At 37.7% G+C, this 24,461-nt stretch overlaps 1 protein-coding gene across 2 annotated transcripts in view; it reads right to left on the reverse strand.

Annotated features, from left to right (window-relative positions):
• WDR70 (WD repeat domain 70) overlaps nucleotides 1-21,350 on the reverse strand; it is a 308,716-nt gene extending 287,366 nt beyond the window's left edge. The window contains exons 1-5 of one of the 2 annotated variants that reach the window (XM_033421244.2): nucleotides 21,203-21,350; nucleotides 21,036-21,101; nucleotides 18,883-18,966; nucleotides 12,912-13,032; nucleotides 660-861 (exon numbers count right to left, since the gene is read on the reverse strand). In XM_033421244.2, the coding sequence (XP_033277135.1) occupies nucleotides 660-861; nucleotides 12,912-13,032; nucleotides 18,883-18,966; nucleotides 21,036-21,101; nucleotides 21,203-21,227 (498 nt within the window). In that variant the 5' untranslated portion in view covers nucleotides 21,228-21,350. The remainder of the gene's footprint in view (nucleotides 1-659; nucleotides 862-12,911; nucleotides 13,033-18,882; nucleotides 18,967-21,035; nucleotides 21,102-21,202) is intronic. The other variant, XM_012531649.3, reaches the window with a different exon arrangement.
• Between the last annotated feature and the right edge of the window lie 3,111 nt (nucleotides 21,351-24,461).

Genomic DNA, 24,461 nt, shown 5'->3' on the forward strand with positions numbered 1-24,461 from the left:
GTTTCTCTTCTGACCATTATTATTTGTTTCAACTCATAATTATTACTGAAAATAATCTGTCACATAGAGAAAGGTGGTATTAAAAAATGATCCATTCTAGGTATCAAAAATACAAAGTACATCAATGGTTTTCTTTATATGTTTTTCCTTTTACTATTTTGGAGGTTACACAATTTCTATTTTGGGGGCATTTACTCTTAAAATTGTAACTTGCAACTTGACCTAAGCTAATCTAAAATTAACTAATAACATCTCTAGCCTCCACCCAAATAATATGATTTCAAAATGACTGAACTGATTCCACTCTCCTATCTTCCACATTATTGTTCAAAATAATATTAGATCCACTTTATTTTTAAATCTTCCCAGATTTATTCATCATCGACATTACACTCAATGCTACATAAACTTAACAAAATGTTTATTAACTTTTTAACACATTGCTTCCTACTGTCCATTTATTATTTTTGAGTTCTACTTCTTTGTTCCTGAAATACATTCTTTAGAGTTCTTTCAACAAGGGGCTGTCAGTAGTAAACTCAGATTTTTTTTTTAATTTGATCTCATTCATGAATAACTGTCTAGCAGGGAACTGATCTCTACACTACTCTAAAAGACACTACTCCACTGAATTCTTAAATTACTACTGAAATACTTACTTCCTCCTCTTCTGAATCATCATCATCATCATCATCATCATCTTCTTCCACATCTTCACCAAGAGGTGGAGGTAAAGGACCAAGGATATCTTCCTCCATATGATTAACTGGTTCTTCTGCCATTTTAAGGGGTAAAGGGGGGCCAATTAACTCATCATCAGAAGATTCAGAACTTGCTTCACTTTCACTGCTGCTTGTATCCCTGAAAATATAGAAACAGAAACTCATTGCCTTTGCTGAAACAAAGAAAGTACTCTGGAGATAATACTGATTTCTCAGGAAACCCTGACTCTCCTTTTAACAACTGAGTTTTTTTAATGTTTTTAAATTTGTAATTCAAACATTGAATGTGTGACTCAAATATTATTTCACCTGAAGAAAGTAAAAAACTTCTTTTATCTATCTTACCTAAATACAAAGTCAGAGACAAAAGCTCAGAGCAATTACATGTTAGAGGCCCATTAGATAACCCTCATTCATAAAGAGCCAACAGAACAACTGGAATGTGGAAGAAAAACTACTAGATACTACACCATAAGAAAGAAAACTACTGAGATAACCAATGTTTCTATTCACTATATGTGAATACGATCACTGTTTGCCACAGGAGTAAATAAAGTCAGTCATGTAAGAAAGTTAATATTACTGTCAAAATGTTTCAATATATTTTATGAAATACAAATTATTTCTCAGTGCTAATCCGAGTTTGCTGAGTTGCTAAAATGTTAAACGTATTGATAGCTTTGCTGGATTGTAAAGATACCTTACCCTAGGGAGTATCATATTGATTCTCAACTGTTTTTCTACCCAACACACCTGAGGACTATTACACACTCTCATTAACGTCTATATCAAACACCTTTATACATTCGGAAGCCACCACCATCCACCATCCCTCTACCTCCCACCCCATCCCAAAAGGTTGAGAACTGCATTCCTAATTATATCAATTAATCTATCAAATATTTTCTAGGATTCAAAGTGTCACTGCCTCCTAATGAAGTATCTCTAGAATATAAGCTCAATGAAAGCAGAAATTTGTCTGTTGTGTTCATTGCTGTGGCTCTAGCACCTACATGATGCCTGACATGGGCAGTCAATACCTACTGAAGAAAAAAATGGGATTTTTCTTTTTATTTTCATCTAGGTTCAATATTAAAAGGAATACATACTCACATACATGTTATCCTTATACAAAGACAGGAGCTAGCAAACCTCCATAAAGAGAATTTCTCTTTTTTTCAACAGTTAAGCTCAAGGTGCTCCAGCCCCACAAGCCTTCTTCATAACTGAACACTTGAAGCTTGGTTCAGCCTGAGGGTCTTTGCACTTGCAGTTCCCTCTGCTAAAACACTTGTTACATGGCCTCTTTCTCATCATTCAGTTCTCCTCAAATGTCACCTCCTCAAAGAGGCCTTCAGACACACACCCCTTTCTAAACTTTCAAACACATCCCCATCAGTCACCATTACCTTAATTACCTTACTTTGATGATCTTTATTATGTACATTGCTAAATTATATTGTTTGATTAATTATTTAGTTGTTTGTAATCTGTTATCCACCCCCTCAAATGTCCCCACAGCAATGAGCTGAGATCTCATCTGACTTGCTAAATGCTGTATCCCCAATTTCTAAAGCAGTGCCTAACCCACAGAAGATGTTCAATAAATACTTGAATGACTGAATAAATTTGTATTAAACTATTCATGCTCCCAAATTTTCTCTCTTGTGATCAGATCACAAATTTCTGACTGTACTGGTTACAAGTCACAGACTTCCTTAACGCAAAACTAAGGCCACAGAGAGCTCTAAATTGAAATGTTAACCCTTAGCACCCATGCTTTAACCCAGTTAACTAGTTCAAAAATAATCATTGAACTGAGAACTAAACAGATCCATATAGATTTCATGGCTGATTATGCAGGCCTAATACCCACATGAAACCTGATAGAATGTATCAGCTTCTAATTCTGCTTCTGGCTTTTTGCTGCTAATGTGCACAAGCCAAAAAAATGAACCATTTTTAACATATTTTCAAAATCCTGAAAAACAAAGTCCATGAAATTATGTCCAAAAATGTCCTTGACTGAAAACAGTACATTCCACGTTTAAAATACGCCTTGATTCAATGTGGTACCCAAATATGAACCAGAGCCTGAGAAACAATATGTACTCGATGAGAAAACAGTTGAGTCAATCCTAACGTTTTCCTCGGCTGACTTTTTTTTCCACCTGACTTTTTAAGTGAGATTTTAGCTAGGCATTAAATAAGATGTATGGTTGTACAATTTCATTAAATCCATAGGCAAAATTCATTGTTTCTGGTACTACTTTCTTAAAAGGAAGTGCGAATGTCTAAATGATTCCTACCTTACAAATCTGGAGTATATCAGTATTTCTCTACTATCCTACAGCTATTTTTCATAGGATAAATGACGTATTTCTTCTTGATTTCTGAATGATAACTTATACCCATATAATATTTCTTTAAGCAAATAAAAAGGGTAGTTTTAGATTACTGTCTTTCTCTAAGCCAAATTTTAACAACATTGTAGACGTTTTTTAAATTATCTGTATGCACTGTGAAACAGACTCTCAACATGCTACAAAGGAGAAAATCTAACATGAAACATACTTAAAATATATAGGACCAAATGAAATACAGCCAAGAGAGCAAAAAACCAATCCCAGAACTGAATTCAAATTATCATAATAAGTAACTTATATATAATAAGTGTGCATTTTAAAAAAACAGTGAAGAAAATTATCACCATATAATGAATGCTGAACATTCATAAAATAAAATAGAAAACTACTCTGGAATCACACCTTACGTTACACATTAGAATCACCAAGATGGGACTTCCCTGGTGGCATAGTGGTTAAGAATCTGCCTGCCAATGCAGGGGACACAGGTTTGACCCCTGGTCCGGGAAGATCCCACATGCCGCAAAGCAACTAAGCCTGTGCACCACAACTACTGAGCCTGTGCTCTAGAGCCTGCAAGCCGCAACTACTGAAGCCCACGTGCCACAACTACTGCAGCCCACCCGCCTAGAGCCCGTGCTCCACAACAAGAGAAGCCACCGCAATGAGAAGCCCATGCACCGCAATGAAGAGTAGCCCCCGCTTGCTGCAGCTAGAGAAAGCCCGTGCGCAGCAAGACCCAATGCAGCCAAAAATAAATAAAATACATAAATTTATTTTAAAAAAAAAAGAATCACCCAGATGGGTCAAAAATAAAACAAAAACAAAAAAAGTTGGATCCCTACCTCACATCATATACATAATGAACTCAAAATGGATCAATAAGGGCTTCCCTGGTGGAGCAGTGGTTGAGAGTCTGCCTGCCGATGTGGGGGACACGGGTTCGTGCCCCGGTCTGGGAGGATCCCATGTGCCGCAGAGTAGCTGGGCCCGTAAGCCATGGCCACTGAGCCTGCGCGTCCGGAGCCTTGCTCTGCAATGGGAGAGACCGCAGCAGTGTGAGGCCCGCGTACCGCAAAAAAAAAAAAATGGATCAATAAGCAAAATGTAAGAGCCAAAGCTTTGTTTTTTTAGAAGAAAACAGGAGAAATCTTCATGACCTATAATTTGGCAATGGTTTCTTAGATATGACATGAAAAACATGATCAACAAAAAGAAAAAATAGGTAAGTTGGACTTCACCAAAATTAAAAGCTTTCATGCATCAAAGGATATTAAGAAAGTAAAAAAACAATCTAAAGAATGAATAAAATATTTGCAAATCACATATCTGATGAGTTAATAACCAGAATGTATAAAGAATTCCTACAACTTAACAACAGAAATACAAACAACACAATTTTAAAATGGGCAAAGGACTTGAATATGCATTTCTCAAAAGAAGATATACAAATGATCAATAAGCATATCAAAAAATGCTCAACATCATTAGACATTAGGGAAATGAAAATAAAAACTACAAGGAGGGACTTCCTTGGTGGTCCAGCGGTTAAGAATCTGTCTTCCAATGCAGGGGGCGTGGGTTCAATCCCTGGTCGGGGAACTAGGATCCCACATGCAGCAGGACAACTAAGCCCACGCACCACACCTAGAGAGCCCACATGCCCCAACTACAGAGCCCATGTGCTCTGGAGCCCACATGCCACAACTAGAGAGAAGCCCGCATGCTGCAACGAAAGGTCCTGCAAGCAGCAACCAAGACCTGACACAGCCAAAAATAAATAAATATATTTAAAAAAAAAAAAAAACTACAAGGAGATACCACTTCCCACCTACCGAGATGACTATAATAAAAACAAAACAAAACATGGAAAGTAACAAGTGATGGCAAGAACGTGGAGAAATTGGAACCCTCACACATTGCTGGTGGGAATGTAAAATGGCGCAGCCATGGTGGAAAACAGTTTGGCAGTTTTTCAAAAAGTTAAACATAAAATTACCATATGACCCAGAAATTTCACTCGTAGGCATATACCCAAAAGAATTAAAATCAAAGACTCAAACAGATACCTGTATGCCAGTGTTCACTGCACTCACAATACCCAAAAGATGGAAACCCAAGTGTTCATCAGTGAAAGATGGGGAATTACTGCTTAATGGCTAAAGTTTCTGTTTGGAGTGATAAAATTTTTGGAAATAGTGATGATGGCTGTACAACATTATAAACATTACTAATGCCTCTAAATTGTATAATTTAAATCGTTTAAAATGGAAATTCTTATGTTAAAAAAATTTTTACCCCAATTCAAAAAATCAAGACACCATAGTAAAAGAAAACATTTAGAAATACAGACGTAAATTGAAGGAAAAAAATGCTAAAAGAAATTTAATCATTTCCTCTGGGAAGCCAGAATCATGAGCAGGGAGAAATGAGACTTTATAATGTTTGACTTTGTAATGTGTATACCCTACTTCGATAAAAATTTAAAAGATCAGTGGTTGCTAAGGGTTTGTGGGGAGGGAGGGATGAAGAGATGGAACACAGAGCATGGTGAAGGCAGTGAAACTACTCTGATTGATACCATAGTGGTGGATAAATGTCATTACAAATTTGTACAAATTGACAGAAGGTACAACATCAAAGAGTGAACCCTCATGTAAACTCTGGATTCTGAGTGATGACGATGTGTCAGTGTAGGTTCACCAACTGTAACAAATATACCACTCTGGTGGGGGCTGTTGATAATGGAGGAGGCTATGCATGTACTGGGCCAGGTGATATATGGAAAACTCTCTGTACCTTCGGCTCAATTTTGTTGTGAACCTAAAACTGCTCTAAAAAAAACTCTACTAAATTTTTTAAATTAAAAATAAAGGGGCTGGGGAAACTGATTATTCATATGGAGCAAAAAATAAAAATGAATAACATCTTTACATTATCCACAAAAAAGTTAATCCTATGTTGATTTAAGACCTAAATATGGAAAACAAAACTTAAAAACTTTAGATAAAAATATAGAAAGTTATCTTTATGACCTCAGAGTAAGGACTCATTTCTTAAACAAAAGGCACACATCACAAAAGAAAAGGTTAAAATGAGAATATATTAACATTTGAAACTTATTTTTTAAAAAAATACCACTGAAAAACAAAAAATAGTAATAGTAAACCACCAATTAAGGGGAGAACACAAGGAACCTGAGAGAAAATCTTGCAGAAGACATAGTTCTTACTATATCTTCAGAAGAAAAAATATATGACCAATAAACTTTTGAAATGATGATGTACAACCACACTGGTAATCATCAAAATGCAAATGAACACTATAAGGATACCACCTCACAACAATCAGATTGGCAAAAATAAAAATGTCTAACAATAACAAGTGTTGATGAGGATGTGGAGCAACGGAAACTCTTACACTCTGCTGGTGGGAAAGTAAGTGGGTACAAACTCTTTAGAAAACAACTGACCCAAATCTAAAGATAAACGTGTACTTACTCAAAGACCTAGCAAGTCTACTACTAGGTATATACTCTAAAGAAACTTTTGTACAGTAAAACAGAGGATAGCTATAAGGAGATCTCTAAAAGCATATTTTATAATAGTATAGAAAAACAGCAACCTAAATTGACTAGGCAATGGATAAACTGTAGTATATTTCTAAGTGGAAAACTAAAATGCACTGAAAATGAACTATAGATTCACTTGTCAACATGAATGTGAAAAACCTCTTGTTGAATAAAAAAAGCAAATTGAAAAAATACATTCATTACAGCATTAATGACATCTATATAAAATAAGAAATCATACAAAACAACATGTATTTAGGAATACACTCATATATAATAAAATTATTAAAAAGAGGATGGAAAGATAAATACAGGGAAGGTTTCCCTTGTGGAGCAAAGGAGTAGGATTTCAAAGCACTGATAAAGCTCTACAACTGTCTCACATGCTGGGTGTTGGTTTCATTGTTCTCTTTACTTTAAATGAAGGTTATCTAAAGTTTTATATGTATGACAAACTTCATAACAAAAATGTTTTGTCAAGCTTCCCTGGTGGCGCAGTGGTTGAGAGTCCGCCTGCCGATGCAGGGGACAAGGGTTCGTGTCCCGGTCCAGGAAGATCCCACATGCTGCAGAGCAGCTGGGCCCGTGAGCCATGGCCGCTGAGCCTGCGCGTCTGGAGCCTGTGCTCCACAACGGGAGAGGCCACAACAGTGAGAGGCCCGCGTACCACAAAAAAAAAAAAAATTTTGTCTAATTAAGGGGAAAAATATCCCTAACCTTACAGTGTCCACAATCATATAAAAGAACACACTACAGAAACAGTACATGCTAGTTTACAGCATAACATGCTAAGTGGCACACTAGACACTGGGGAGAAAGATTTTTGAATATGCAAAACAATATTATTTAAGTCTTAGGGAAACAGAGATACACAATAAACTTACAAAGAGATACATGGAAAAAATTCAAATTTAGAAGGTTGGTTACTTCCGACAAGAAGGGAAGGGGATGCAATTGAAGATAGTTCTCAGAAGTGTTCACTCCTAACAGCAAAAGTTTACTTCTTGTCTAGTGGGTATTGTACTTTATCACCATTTTGAAAGTCTTAAATACTTCATAATAATTTCTCACTTAAACTCTTAAGATAATTTTTATTAAATCTAGAAAAAAGAAAACAGCATAACAATCTCTTATGTGAGGAAAACTGATTGCCTAAGAGATATCTTAAATACACTAAAACAATATTATCAAACAGATGGGAAAATGAGAATAAGAAAAAATATCAAATCTAAAAAGTTTATTAACATACATATAAAATATGAGGTCAAAATTCAAATAAATGGAGAAGTAATCAGATTTATTCAAAAGGAGATATATCAAAATCACAAGAAAAAATGCATAGCTTCAAGGCAATTAGAATATGCAAAAATTAAACTTTAAGATGCTTCACTGAGGAAAATTTAACATTTTTCTCTGCCTGTATAATTTACTGTTACTTCTTTCCTAATATATGAGAGGGAATTATTATTTTTTTCTTTTTCTTTTTTTTTTTTTTTTTTGAGAGGGAATTATTTTTAAGCTACCTTAAGCATTTTGAAAGCCACTGGCAAAAGAACCTTTAAAAGTCCTTAACAACTGTGAATTTTCCTATTTTTTATTAAAAATGTGTTTTACAAAACTTCAAAAGAGAATTACCTTTAATTATGGTTTCTTTGCCCAAGGGAAAAGGATACCATGTCCCTTCTCAGGACCAATAAAGACTGCTTCATACAGTGCCAATGCATAGTACTTGTGGTGATCAGCAAAAGAAGTTACCACTTCCTTTTTATCTCTGGGAAAACTAAAATCTGACAGTGTTTATTTGCTGATCTCTAGTTAGAACTGAAGGTCTTTAAAAGGAAAAAATGAGCTCCTTAGAACAAAATCACTATCTTTATCCTCTTTTTTTCTTTCTAACAGATAACTACCCAGTTTCACTAGCTATTGTAAAATTAAACACCTAAATGAGAGTGAAAGAAGTTATCTAATCATAGCTATAAAGAATTCCTAGCCTGTTACGTCCTTATGAATAGGGACCTGTCTTTTTTCTTTTTTAAAAACATTATTTATTTATTTATATTTTTGGCTGTGTTGCGTCTTCATTGCTGCATGCGGGCTTTCTCTAGTTGTGGCGAGCAGGGGCTACTCTTCGTTGTGGTACGCAGGCTTCTCACTGAAGTGGCTTCTCTTGTTGCGGAGCATGGGCTCTAGGTGCACGGGCTTCAGTAGTTGCAGCACGTGGGCTAAGCAGTTGCAGTGCACGGACTCTAGGGCACACATGCTTCAGTAGCTGTGGCTCATGGGCTCTAGAGCACAGGCTCAGTAGTTGTGGCGCACAAGCTTAGTTGCTCCATGGCACGTGGGATCTTCCCGGACCAGGGATCGAACCCGTGTCCCCTGCATTTGCAGGCGGATTCTTAACCACTGTGCCACCAGGGAAGTCCTAGGAACCTGTCTTAACTGTCTTTACCTCTTAGAATATAGAACTCTGCCTCGCCCATAGGTGAACTTAAAATATTTTCTTAAAAACAATGCATAGGCAAAAGGTCAGTCACCATTGTTTTGTTTGAATCCATTACCAATTCAGTCATTGACTTCAATGGCCTTGTAAAAGTTACTTGATTTCTAGATGTTTCCATGTGTTTCCTTAATATGAAAAATGTTAGAGGCACTAATTTACTAATGTTTTGAATAGTGGAAGCAAAAGTTGCAATATATTTAAGATAACTAAGCACTCAGTTATAGCCAGATGGTGCCAACATTTCCCAGAACATGAGGCTCGTTCCCAGCACAAAATCACTGTTCCCTAAACTGGAGTTGTGGAATAAGACAATCACAGAACAATAAATTGAGTGAAAAGCTTTCTAGGAGCCATGGCAAAAAGAGCAATGGTGTTCCAAGTGTCTAATAAGAAAAAGCACTTAGGGAAGAGAGGAATTTTTTCGTCCTGGTGCTAAATTCAAGAAATAACTTATTGGATGCATACTAATATAGTAGAAAATATCTTTAGGGACTTCCCTGGTGGCGCAGTGGTTAGGAATCCGCCTGCCAATGCAGGGGACACGGGTTCGAGCCCTGGTCCGGGAAGATCCCATATGCCGTGGAGCAACTAAGCCCATGCTCCACAACTACTGAGTCTGGCTCTAGAGCCCGCGAGCCACAACTACGGAAGCCCGCGTGCCTAGAGCCTGTGCTCCATAACAAGAGAAGCCACCACAATGAGAAGCCGGCGCACCGCGATGAGTAGCCCCCGCTCGCCGCAACTAGAGAAAGCCGGCACGCAGCAACAAAGACCCAACGCAGCCCGAAATAAATAAATTTTAAAATAAGAACATCTTTATTTACTACAAGTTGTAGTCCAAGATATTTTCTTTCTTTTTTTTTAATTTTATTTATTTATTTTATAGTAGTTTATTAGTTGCGGCGAGCGGGGGCTACTCGTTGCGGTGCGCCGGCTTCTCATTGCGGTGGCTTCTCTTGTTATGGAGCACGGGCTCTAGGCACGCGGGCTTCCGTAGTTGTGGCTTGCGGGCTCTAGAGCCCAGGCTCAGTAGTTGTGGAGCACGGGCTTAGTTGCTCCACGGCATATGGGATCTTCCCGGACCAGGGCTCGAACCCGTGTCCCCTGCACTGGCAGGCAGATTCCTAACCACTGCGCCACCAGGGAAGTCCCTAAAGATGTTATTAAAATGGCTATTTTTTTAAACGGACTTCAAATTTAATTTAGCTACAGTGAAATTATTTCACTAGTAACAAGACTCAATGTTTAAGCAGAAATAGCTTAAAGACTCCTATAATAGAGAAAGAAAATCTAGATAAAATATATCTGATATTAATATAGTCTCAGTTAAGCTTCTGACAGGCTATTCATCTGCCATGGATTATTCATTCAATGCCTTCTGAAACAGGGATAAGTAAACTTCCATTCTTTTGATCAACAAAATACTGTAATAAAGTTGTATTATTTTATTTTTCTTGATACATCAATCCTATCTTTATATTTGATATAGATGGTCCCCACTTACAATTTAGACTTAACGATTTTTCAACTCTACAATGGTGTGAAAGCAATACTCATTCAGTAGAAACCATACACTGAATTTTGAATTTTGATCTTTTCCAGGACTGGCAATAAACAGTACCAAACTCTCTCATGATGCTGGGCAGTGGCAGCAAGTCACAGCTCCCAGTCAGCCACACAATCATCAGGGTAAACAATCAGTACACCTACAACCATTCTGTACCCATACAACCATTCTGTTTTTTACTTTAGTATTGTATTTAATAAATTACTTGAGATAGCCAATACTTTATTATAAAATAGGCTTTGTGTTCTATGGCTTTGCCCAGATGTAGGCTAATATAAGTGTTCCGAGCATGTTTAAGGCAGACTAGGCTAAGCTTTGATATTCAGTAGGTGGTGTATTAAATGCATTTTCAACTTAACAATATTTGCAATTTATGATGGGTTTATCTGGACATAACCCCATCATAAGTCAAGAAGATCTGTAATTATAATCTCAACAGTAGTTCTGTAATTTTAATCACTAATGACAAAAGTAATGCTGGGTTTTGTTATATCAATAAAATTTATTCTCAACACCAATACTGCACGTTCTTTATCTTTGGACTTTAAAGTTAGTATTGCAGAAAAAACAGAATCAACAAAACTACTGAAATTTTTACAATTTTCAATTAATGGAATCATTTGTTTGTCAAAACCTTAGCAATAAGATAAATTTCCAAAAACACAACAGTAGTTTTTTGACATCTTAAATCATCCCAAAAGTAAGAAACTAAAGGTAAATACTAAATGTTCCTCTTAGGAAAAAGGGTTTTTTTCCCTATCATATTGAAACCCAAAGACATTGTGAGACTGACAACTGATATAAAACCATAGACAATGCTAAACTGCATTTTTTGACTAATATAAAGAAAGGACACTCTACAGCAGGGGTTGGTAAAATTTGGCCCAGTGTTTGTTTTTTAAAGATTTACTGAACACAGATAAGCCCATTCATTTACGTGTCGTCTATGGCAGAATCGAGTAGTTGAGAAAGAGACCACATGGACCCCAATTCCTAAAATATTTACTATCTGTCCTTGACAGAAAAAGTTTGCTGACCCCTGCTCTTTACTAATATATACAAAGATACTAATATGCTTCAGAGACTAAATAGATGTTAAGGTTGCACTGGTATGAAAACGGAGAACCAGACTTGTAGTCCCATATAGATATCCCTTCCCTCCGCAAAGAGAAGTTATAGAAAAGACCAACCAACACTATTATGGAGAGATATTCTGCTCAACAGCCTAGACTGAGATACCAAAGAATGCACCTTCTGGGTGAACAAAAAATGCAATTACATAGTATAAGTGATATTTTGTGTATTTAGATATTTTATGTTTTTCTACTGTAAAAAGAGGAAATAGTGAAATCCACTGGTGAAATTTGCCATGAATAGTTTATGTAACCAATTTGATGATTTAAAATATATCTAAACAACATTAGAATTCTCATATTATCCACCTAGATTTGATATCTATACACCTATTTATATTGTTTAAAGTTCTTAGTAATTAAGTTACATAGTATTAAATTTCAATTTAAAGTAATTTTAATGGCTGCTTTCTCCTATAACTCGATAAACTTTATAATGTGCCTCTATTTATATTCTTTCTTATTATCTAGTTCCATAAAGGATCCTACCAAAAAAGGTTATGAATGCAGAGTCTGGGGAAAGGGACAAAAGATGTAAATGACAAAATAAACATGAAAAAAATAATAAACTTGTCAACATCTTTCCAACTTTACATAGTTATGCTCTGCAGTCAAAAGGCATAGATTTTTTTTTTTTTTTTTTTACGGTACACGGGCCTCTCACTGTTGTGGCCTCTCCCGTTGCAGGGCACAGGCTCCGGACAGGCAGGCCCAGTGGCCATGGCTCACGGGCCCAGCCGCTCCGCGGCATGTGGGATCCTCCCAGACCTGGGCACGAACCCACGTCCCCTTCATTGGCAGGCAGACTCTTAACCACTGCGCCACCAGGGAAGCCCAAAAGGCATAGATTTTAATACTTCATCTGGAACACTTCAGAAAAAGCCAATTGATTTACAATGTGACAGATGACTTTTTCCTGGTTCTAGACTTACACAATTGCCTGAAATGGGAGAAATTATGCAAGCTTTTAGTATCAGGAACTTTGCCTAAATTGTGTTATGAACGCCTAGAAAAAGGTAGTTTAATAGCATTCTTTTGAGAAAGACAAGCACCTGGAAGATGATTTAGAGCAATCTCTGGCCACATTTGAGCCTGAAGATGTTGGTTCAAGATCTTCGCTTTGCCTTCTTAATTCTTTCTCTCTGTTCATTTCTTCCTCTTTTTCTCTTGCTTCTGAAAAGATTATAAAATTTTTTCAACAGTTAGGCTTCAAAATTTGTTATTATTTAAAATGCTATAAATTAACATAGTTACAAAGATGTAACATAGACATGTTACCAGTAACAGCAAAAAAAATTATCAATCTAAATGCCCAACACTGAGAAAATAACTGAAGTTTACTGTGTATCAACATAATATGAAATACAGTCAATAAAAATAGTGATAGAAGAGAAATCCCTGGCAGTCCAGTGGTTAAGACTCAGTGCTTTCACTGCAGTGGCCTGAGTTCAATCCCTGGTCGGGGAACTAAGATCCTACAAGCCATGCAGCAGAGCCAAAAAAAAAAAAAAATAGTAATGGAAAATGTACAAATCTGAGAAAATATAAACAGATATGCTAAGCAAAATTAACACGTGAACAGTATATGAACCATGACTATACTATGTAAAAAGATGTGGCAAGTGACCAGAAGAAAGCATTCAAAGGTAAGATTTTAGGTAATCTCACCTTCCACTTTTAACGTTTTAAACCAAAAATTCAGTACTTCATTCCTTTCTGAATTTCCCAAACTGGATTTTTGGTCAGAGACTTCCTACCAAAATTATGAGGAAAGTTGATTTACATTTAGTTTCCAGAGTTGTTTACCTTGGAAAGACAAAAAAATTTTATCCAAGGAAATCTAATCTTTCTCGTCTGATAATCTCACTCAACAACTGGGGCAGAAAGCACATAGGAAGGAAATTAATTATATGAATAAGACTTGTTCTCAATTGCCACCATCCTCAATAACCTGAGATAATCTTTAACATTTACTTCTTAAGTTAATAATGAAGAATAATACACCCAAAGTTGAGTAGTATCAAAGGGCACTTATTAATTGGAATGTTGTACTCTTTAGGTCTTTTGTTGCTAGGATGTAGAGGATGAGTAACAAGGAGATAGGCAGCAACTAGCGTCAACAACTAGCCTTTTGTTTCAAACATGGAAGATAAAACTCTCCAGGAAGAGGTAAGGCATAGCTCAGGTTAATTTTTTTGTGCTCTCCACTGGGCTGGGTTAGGAGTTAACAATTTGGCCCTCTGATGCTGGAGGAGGCTGAAAACAATAAGAGAAGGATAATGCCCAAATTTAAGAGTGAGCCTGCTGGGCTCCAACCTTCATCCTGCTTCTCCAGACATTCCCTCCATTCCCTCCAGGGTGAGGGGGGATTGGAGAGTGAAGCGGGGAAGGCCACACTTGAACTGTAGGCTCAGGTCTTAGGGGCAGTTCTGACCCTAATCAGGAAACGATACTAAGGCACACGTTACTAGCCACCTACACAACAGCCACTTCTCTCTTTCTCCTTGCCAAAACCACAGTTCTCCCTAGGTAAGAAGCAACACTGTGTTTCAGGAGCTGCTGGGCCCCTCCCTGCACAGGGGGGCTGAAGTTTGATTCCAAGTCAACCATAGTGCTCTTGCAATGGCTGTTTTTGCAAATGATGTGCCACACTAATACCGGCTAATAACATGTGAGGGGAAGTCAGCTGAAGGTACATTTGAGAAAGGTTTTCTTGCTCCTAAACAGTGTTACACAAAAGTCTCCTTTCAGCCTGTGGAGGTGGTCACCTGCATGTAACAAAATTTAGCTGACAAAATTTTGAGACATGAGGACAGTCTGCTTAGGACAAGCCAACACTCTAAAGCTGGCAAAGCAGAAAAAAGGGGAAAAAACTTCATGTCCTTCATATCAGGACGCAGGAGACAGAACAGCCCCACTCCAGAGTTCTTGTCATAGTGCAATACTAAACCTTTCTTATTTAAGCAATTTTTTTATTAGGTCTTCTATGACTTCTTTGAAAGTAACCATTAGCATCTTAATATCAACCTTAATTTAACAAAAATAATAGCAACTAATACATGGAGCTTACTATGCTATGTAGTAGGCATTCTTTTAAGAATTTCCTGTAAATTAACTCCTTTACCGCAGATGTAGAGAATGGACTTGAGGATATGAGGGGAAAGGGTAAGTTGGGACGAAGTGAAAGAGTGGCATGGACTTATATATACTACCAAACGTAAAATAGCTAGCTAGTGGGAAGCAGCTGCATAGCACAGGGAGATCAGCTCGGTGCTCTGTGACCACCTAGAGCGGTGGTCTAGGGAGGGTGGGAGGGAGACGCAAGAGGGAGGAGATATGGGGATATATGTATATGTATAGCTGATTCACTTTGTTATAAAGCAGAAACTAACACACCATTGCAAAGCAATTATACTCCAATAAAGATGTTAAAAAAAATTAACTCCTTTAATCTTCATAACAATCCCTGAAGTAGAAACTTTTTTTCTTCACCTTTATTGGAGTATAACTGGCAAATAAAACTGTGAGATATGTAAAGTGCACAATGTGATGATTTGGTACAAAAATACATTGTGATAGAATTCTCCCCATGGAGTCAATGAACACAACCATCACCCCACATATTTACCTTTTTTTGGGGGGGGGTAATAACATTTAAGTTCTACTGTCCTAGCAAATTTCAATTATACAATACAGTTTAAGTAGATACTACTATCCTCCCTTTATAGTTGACAAATCCAAGGCAGAGAAGTAACAGAGCTATTAAGCCTCAAAGCAGTGAATTGAGGCTCTACAACTGTAACTTTCCTTGATGTGACCAGACTTTCTAGAGACTGTAAAATTATCCAACGACTACCACCTACCTTATAAAACAGTGAGCCTGCCTCTCTCTCCAATGGGCCATAAAGTACAGCCCTTTATTGCTTACTTGTCACCAGACTATCTGGAAACTATGACCCACCCACTTAACTAGAGTTCCTTCCCAGGGGATGAATCCTCCAAACTATTTGCCCCATCCTGGTGAAGATCTAACTTTTTAATTTAAAATTTAACTTTTTTTTTTAACAATAGTAAGGATTTTCTATTCAGAGAGGCTTCTGCTGTCACCTGCTGCTTCATAAAAGCAAGAAGAAGAAAAAAGAAAAGACATTTTTGAGGAAAAAAAATATTTTTTTTCCTCATTGTTGACTGAGGACAAACCAAAATGAAACATAATTCAATAAACTGTAGCTCCCTGACCAAGGGGATCATTTTCACATACTTTTACTGAACGTAGGACCAAGAACACTGTAAACACTGTAAAAATGCTCCATATGTTCCCTTAACAAAAGTGAATTAACCTACCCCCCATCACCTCATTTTATTCTTCCAAGTACCTCATTTTATTGTTAACTCTCTACTCTCAGATAGTTACCAATTTTGGATAGCCATTTCTGCAAAAGCACCCCAGATGTATGCAACTCTCATTTAGGTTAACAGCAAACTATCCAAGGACTTGCCTGGTGGCACAGTGGTTAAGAATCCGCCTGCCAATGCAGGGGACACAGGTTCGATCCCTGGTCCAGGAAGATCCCACATGCTGTGGAGCAACTAAGCCCGGGTGCCACAACTACTGAGGCTGCGCTCTAGAGCCCACGCGCCCCAACTACTGAGCCCGCGTGCCACAACTACTGAAGCCTGTGCACCTAGGGTCCCTGCTCACAACAAGAGAAGCCACAGCAATGAGAAGCTCCCACAAGGCAACCAGAGAAAGCCTGTGTGCAGCAACCAAGACCCAATGCAGGCAAAGCATATACTTAATTAACTTTTACAAAGTAAAAGATTAACAAAAAAATTTGAAACGTTATTCCCTGACATTTTACATAACACATATTTTATTGAAGTTTTACAGTAACTCGTCCTTTCTGTTAGAGCATTTAACAACCAAAATTTCACGTCCGTATACACAGACAATTAAACTTGCCATTAAAAGGGACCAAAGTTCTTATTTTCCTCAAGTCTGATGTCAAAGCCCAGGAAAAGATTCCAATACCAATCATTAAATAAAATATGCCCATATCAGAATTTGTTAACTTTTCTTTTAAGAAAAGTAAGTCAAACTTTGGATTCTTGTGTTTAGATCAGGGGTAGAAACAGCAGCCCATATCCAAGACTGTAACACTAAATCAAGAAAGTTCAACGCATTTAATCCATCCACAAATATCAATAGGAATACATGGTCTTGAGGTAATTTTTCAAAATTTTAAAAATGTAATAACTCTTTACTGGAATTCCTCTTAGGTGCTAAATGCATACATACTTCACTAAGAAAAATGACAGGAACTAAAAGTGATATTTATAACACTGCTGTTTAAAAAGTACTCTGCCCAACATCTTAATTCCTTCAAGAATCTTCTAAGAGAGATCTTATTATTATTGCCACCAAACTGATGGGGAAATTAAGGATCTGAAATTTGAAAATCCATCCAATGTCATTCATCTAGTGGAATGTGGGGTTAACCCTTAAGCCTGCATCCTCCAACTCCAAATCCCAAACTCTTTACTATTCATCATGCCATTTAAAAACATTCTCCAAAGATGCAGGATTTATTTTTTTTAAGGCAGTATTACAGTTTTAAATTCAATTCAATCTTCACAAATATATATTGAGAACCTATCTTGGAAGGCATGGTCCTGGGGACTATAAAACTTAGGTAGGAGAATAAGACAATCCCTATTCAAAGCATTTTGTATCACACACTGAAAGAGGTAAATACAAGAAAGTTATACTGTAACAGTGTAAGTGTTCACTAAAACATTTAAAAATTAAGTGTATAACACATTCGTGTATGCTGCAGATAGCATGTGTTTACATATTGTTTGATAATATTAAATTATTTAATATTTTTAGGTGTAGTAAGAGTATTTTGGTTAAGATCTTTCCAAATCCTTATCTCTTAAAGACATACTAAAATATTTATGGGTGAGATAATGTACCTAGGATTTGTGTCAAAGTAATCTAAGAGGAGAAGTAAATGGAACTAACACTGGCCATGAACTGTTACAGTAGTTAAATCTGTGTGATAGGTATACGGGAGTTCATTACTATGTTACACTGAATGTAGAAATGAAAGTGTTTTTTAAAAAAATACATACTATATGTAGATAGCTGTCTTTTCACCACACATACACAACAAAAACTGTTATTCTTCCAAAAACCAAAAACATTTCATATCAAGTGCGCTTCCCAAATATGAGATATTACTGCTACATAATTTATCATTTTAAAACCAACAATGACAAGTGCTGGAATAACATTCACTTAAATTTTTCCAGGAGTCCTGTCTCTGGCTTCTAGCCCTTTCTGCTCTATCAGGTTACATCTATCCTTTCTCTAGTGTAAGAATGATCTGAATCAGATCTAAAGAAAGCAGTAGAGGAGTCAGTCTCCTTCTAAGACCCTGAGGTGGTATCTAGAATTGCTAACCACCTGGTATCAAACCACACAGTCTGGAAGTTAAGGCCTTCATTAAATGTCTGATACAACTTATTAATGCAGAGATTCAACAGCAGCAGCCACATTCACTGTTTGTCTCAATTTTCTATACTGTCTGGGTCAACGGTCAGTGGTGTACACAGCTCTGAGAGCCACCTCTCGCCCAGCCTTCCAAATACTGGTTCCGCTGTAAGCAGGAAAGAAAAAAATGAAATGAGAATCAGATAGAGGGGGGGAGAAGAGGTAATAAAGAAACCACTACTCTGATTCTTATAAATTAATTTTGAATCCTTGTTTGTTCATAGCTCACACTACTAAAAGATTTTAGCTCTCAGACCTTCTTATCCTGTTTAGATGCAACTTTGAAAAAAACAACTTTTTAAAAAACAAAGACAAAAAGGCATCTGCTTCCAAAGGAACCAGCACATATGGTCTTTTAACAATTTTGAAATTTTTTTCAGCCTTATAATTTTATAACTGGTAGGACACTGGTGTAAGCTGGATACAGTATTTAATCCTATAAAAGAGCAAGTAACTGAACTTCTTACCCAGTGTTTTCCGACTTCTTTCCACTGCTGTTCTTCGAGTTTGTTCAAACATTGCTTCCAAATCAAATGTGCGAGCTTTTTTCCCTAAAACAGAAATAAGTAGCAGACTATGATTTTCCTGAACTAAGTTGGCCAAACTTTACGTACTAAATAAATACTTACTGACTGACCAATAACCACTTAAGTCTACCTAATTTATAGTAGGGCTACAAAATAACCATAAAATATCAATGAAGAAAGAGTTTACTTTCCAGGGAATTTTTAATTACAATCTCATCGCTAAATAACATTAACCAGCCAACTTTCCCATCCTCCTGTAATTCATCTAAACCCTACTCCTTGAAACTAAAACACTGGTGTGCTAGGCAGAATAGAGAATATTCATATCCTAATCCCTGAAACCTGAGAATATATTACATTACAGGGTAAAAGGGACTCTGCAGATTAATTAAGGTTATGGACTTAAAAACTGGGAGATTATACTGGCCAGCGCAATCTAATCATAGGAGCCCTTACATGCAAAGATGCAGAATTGATATAGCAGAAGTCAGAGAGACCTGAAACTTGACAAGAGCTGCAGTTCCCTTGAAGATGAAGGGGGCAAGAAGACAAGTGATGCAGGTATCTAAAAGAGATAAGAAACTCCCACCAGACAGCCAATAAGGAAATAAGGAAACCACAAGGAACTGACATTCTGACAACCTGAATCTGCTTGGAAACAATGTTGTATTTGCTTTTACTGACTTTTTTTTTTTAAATAATAATACCTATTCTATGTTTGTTTGCCAGAATATGATAAAAATGGCTTTCTTACACACTACTGACTTTGTTATAAACTGAAACCACCTTTCTGAACAGCATTATGACAATATATATCAAGAAGCTTTAAAAGCTATATGCCCAATTTTTTGTTACTTTTTAATATCTGTATTTTTTATCAAAGTAGTCCCTTTTAGAAATCTACCCTATGGAAATATGCATAAAACTCCTTTTACAAAAGGAGATAAAAGAATTATTTATAAAAATGTTTATTTATTACTGATAAAAGTTAGAAACTATGTGGGATAAAGTTAAAAATATTACAAATTATAGCATTTCTATCTACTATTCAACCATTAAAAATCATGTTTTGGAAAAGCATTTTATAATATGGGAAAATCCTCAAACTATTAAGAATTAAACAATTTCTATATAATTAAGAATATAAAACTGTACATATATACGATCTTACAACAGGAGAAACTGGAAAACAAACTAACTTTTAAGTCTTCATTTCTAGAACATGAAATTATGAATGATTTTACTTTCTTCCTTCTTATTTATTGGGTTCTTTATATTTTCCTGCTATTTACATGTGCTCCCTTTGAAATTGGGGAGAAAGCTATTTAAAAGAACTGAAACAAAAATAAGTACCAAAATACTACAGAAGTATACAGTACTTTTGTAGCCATGACCACCTAGAAGTAAATATGTTTTGTGGCTCAAGACGTTACCAGAATAAATGAATGTATGAATGAACAAAAGAGAGACTGAAATGAAGATTCTGGAGTAGAAAAACTGGAATCAAAAAAGACTAACCTACAAGGAACTACTGTATAGCACAGGGAACTATACTCAATATTTTGTAATAACCTAAAAGGAAAAAGAATATACATATATAAGTGAATATATATAACTGAATCACTGTGCTGTACACCTAAAACTAACATGACATTATAAATCAACTATAACTTAATAAAATAAAAGATTTACTATTAGAACATCACCTAATGGCCCATTTGTTGCCAAAAGGGCCACCTTATTACAGACCACAGTCAGTGGTTAGCGCTCAGTCTCAGGACGCAATGAGACAACTCCCTCCATCAACCAACACCCTCCACCGCGTGGGTCACAAAGCAATCTTTCTTTCTCACTAGCCTTCTCATAAGTGTCACCTGAGCTGGTCCCAAGAGATAGGCAGGAGTTAGAAAACGGATGGGGAAGACTGTGTCTAAAAATTGCAAGATAAACACATTAGAGCTAAAGTAATGAGAACTTGGCACTGCGGAAACACAGGTGACAAACACAGGTCACACCTCGGGCCCCCCTCCCAACCTGCGGCTCTTAAAATCTCTGCAAAATGAAACGGGACCATGCCTAGGGCAGTCACTCACCGAACCCCGTGAAGCCCATGGTGACCGCCAGCTGCGGGTCCGGTCCTGATGCGTCTGAGCCTGTCACTGGGACAAGAGAAAAGAGAAAAGGCCTTGTTAGTGCGGAGCCCCCAGCGCCGTCGGCCCTGCCCGACCCACCCCGCCGGCGCTCGCCTCACTGAACCCACCGCCGCTGGGTCCGGGGCGCTCCATGGTCTGCCACCCGCCACAGAACCAGCAACCCCCACAGCCCAAACAGCTGCTGAAGAGTAGCAGCAAACCAGGCAGGAAGTATCGCCTCCGAGCGTCAGCCTCGCCGCCAAGGCCAAGAGCGGCGCCTTCCGCGAAGGGACAGAGGCCTCCTAAGCAGCGCCGCCCTAGCGGGCTGGCGGAGTATAAGCGCCACAGAAGCTGGCTTCAGATTGAACCCACGGGAAGGGGAATATTATCTGCAGTTTCTGTAACACTTTTTACTTTGTAAGAGGCGTTTAACGGGACTTCTCTGGTGGTGCAGCGGTTAAGAATCCGTCTACCAACTCAGGGGACATCAGTTTGAGCCCTAGTCTGGGAAGACCCCACATGCCGCAGGGCAACTAAGCCCTTATGCCACAGCTACTGAGCCTGCTCTGTAGAGTCCACTGAGCCACAACTACTGAGTCCACACGCCACACCTACTGAAGCCCACGTACCTACAGCCCGTGCTTCAAAACAAGAGAAGCCACTGCCATGAGCAGACTGCGCACTGCAACGAAGAATAGTCCCCACTCGCTGCAACCAGAAAAGGTCCGCGCACAGCAACGAAGACCCAATGCAGCCCCCCCCCCCAAAAAAAGGCGCGTTTACTGGCAAGGTGACACTTAATCCTCAGAATTCTAAAGATGGTTTCAAATTCCACGTCACAACTAACCATTAAGAGACTACCATTTGTTAAGTTTTGGTATGCTGTCAGAGAATATTCACAAGTGTCTAAAAAGATTATTAAAATACTCCCTTTTCCAGCTACATAACTCTGTGAGGACCCCTTTTCTTCGTGTACTTCAACTAAACAAGTAACAACAAGAGATATGAAATCTGGTTATCTCTTATTTAGCCAAACATTTAAGAGATCTGCAAAAATGTAAAATAACAGCATTCTTCCAATGGTTTAGTTTTAGATACTATGGCGATTTTTCATAAAATATGTTATTTATATTAACGAGGATTAGGCTTATTCTTTTAAATAGGTTATTTTTTAAATTTCTCATTTTTATGAGATATTAGCAATTATTAACAAAAATAAACCTGTGAAATAAAATTCATATTTTGTCGCAAGACAAGAAAAATTCAAACACAAAAACATTTCTCTGCCTTTTGACCTCCTCTCTCCTCTCTACTGTGCATTGTGTATATGCATTTTGTATCAACCAAACCTCCTCCATTAGCGGAAATACCTGCTCAACCATAAAGAGCAACATTCTCCTAGCATCAACAAGACAACTCCCTAAAAGATAACGTTCCTTCTTGATCTTGAAAGTGGCCAAGATGATGGTTAGATCTGGATTGTGTAAACTGTCAGTAATACATCATTTAATGTACAGCCCTCTGTTTCGAAAAACTTGTATAACTGTGTTTTGACTTCTAATGAGCGGAACAGTCCTTAGAGCTTTCTGAGATGCTGTTTCGGGTTATAATCCTCAGCTTGGCACAAATAAAATTTTCCATTTCTTTTTTAGATCGACTGATTAACTTTTTATCAACAATCCACACAAAAACCAAACCTCTTTGGACTCCTTAATAATTTTTAAAGGTATCAAAAGTTTTAGAACCTTTATTCTTGAGATGTCTTCAGCAAAATTTTCACATAAAGGGCTGGATGGTAAATATTGGAGGCTTTGAGTCCATGTGGTCTGTGTACCAACTATTCAACTCAACAGTTGCAGCTGAAAAGCAGCCATTGCAATATGTAAATGAATGGAGGGTCTTGGACTTAGATCCTTGGAAATGCTGTTGCTGTGTGCAGGACTATTAGACCAGTATTGTTAGATATCCAATTTGTAGAGTTGAAAACTTTCTATTGTACTTTTTTTGTCTCAAATTAAAAACAAACCAACCCTGTGACAGACTGTCAGTTTTCAATCTGTAGTCTACCAAATAAAAGAAAACTGACAACTGGCGACCCCTCTGCCTATTTATCTACCAGTAATACAAATCTAATTTTTCTTGGTATACTTGCTATGAAGTCTTAAATTATATGTATAGATCTGTAATATCACAGTATTTTTAATATTCAGAAATTTAGTCAACCCTTTATTTGAGGCAGTAAAAAGTAATTCAAATAGCAAAAGACCAATTCAGAGCAATTCAGCTATTGATTTGCTACACTATGAATATAATCGGATGTAACTTAGGTGAGACTCTAAATAAGGACTAATTCTAAGTATTCTAAATAAGGACTGCTCTTTGAAGACTACTGCTTTGTTTTAACCACTCCAGCTGCCTTCTGCATGAAATGAAGCCCATCCTGCCTCTCCTCACTCATTTCTCTTACCCTTTTACTGCAGTTAATACATACCCCATATACAAAATATGGTGATGCACTCTGGTTTTTTTTGCCTGTGTGTCCCTGCATAAAGCACCTTGAGAAGAGGAATGTTGTTTCAGTTTGATATTCCCTGCACAGGTACAATGTCTGACACAAATTCAGAATTCAGTTGCTGTAGAAGATGATATATTAGGTGGCCTACTCTATACCAGTCCCTCTACTATGCGCTGGGGATGAAGTAGTGAATTAGAACCACCTGCTTCCCCTCTGAAATGGGAAATAAAGCAAGGCATCAGGTCCCTGTACGCTGTGAAGATTCCATAAACATAATTTTTCACAGTAACGTCCCACAAAGTCAAATGGTAACGATACTGAAATAGAAAACCTGATGAATTTTAATTTACACCGAAGCCCATATTTCTAGTGAAATTTTGGTTTATATGTAAACTTTTTTTAACAAACAGCTACCAACTCCTATCCACTCTCAGAAGACAAGTTATTTGCAGCACCAAATTGACACGCATACTCAAAATAGTTGCTGTTGCAGGCTTCCGATCCCCGAGGCACTCAGATCCAAGCGCGCGCTAAACCCACCAGAACCCGAGCAGCCGGCGCTGCCCCCGCACTAACCGGCTCGCACTTACCCGGACCCCGCTCCCTCCTGCTCCCCACCCCTACCAACCCCGTCCCATCCCTCCCCTTCCCCAGTCCCTCCCCTTTCCCCTTTCTCCCTCCTTCCCTCCCTTCCTCCACTCCCACCACCGATTTCCCCCTCCCGCCCAGAACAACCAGCCTGCCCACTTCGAAGCACCTCCCGCTCACTAGCTCCACCCCCAACGTCCAGCCCCCTCTAACAGCTTCCTCTTCCCAGCGCCGAAAAGCTGGCTTCATAGTCCCCACCCTATGAACCGGAAGTACGTCATGCG

Source organism: Orcinus orca, chromosome 3 (genome assembly GCF_937001465.1).
Source record: "Orcinus orca chromosome 3, mOrcOrc1.1, whole genome shotgun sequence".
NCBI lineage: Eukaryota > Metazoa > Chordata > Mammalia > Artiodactyla > Delphinidae > Orcinus > Orcinus orca.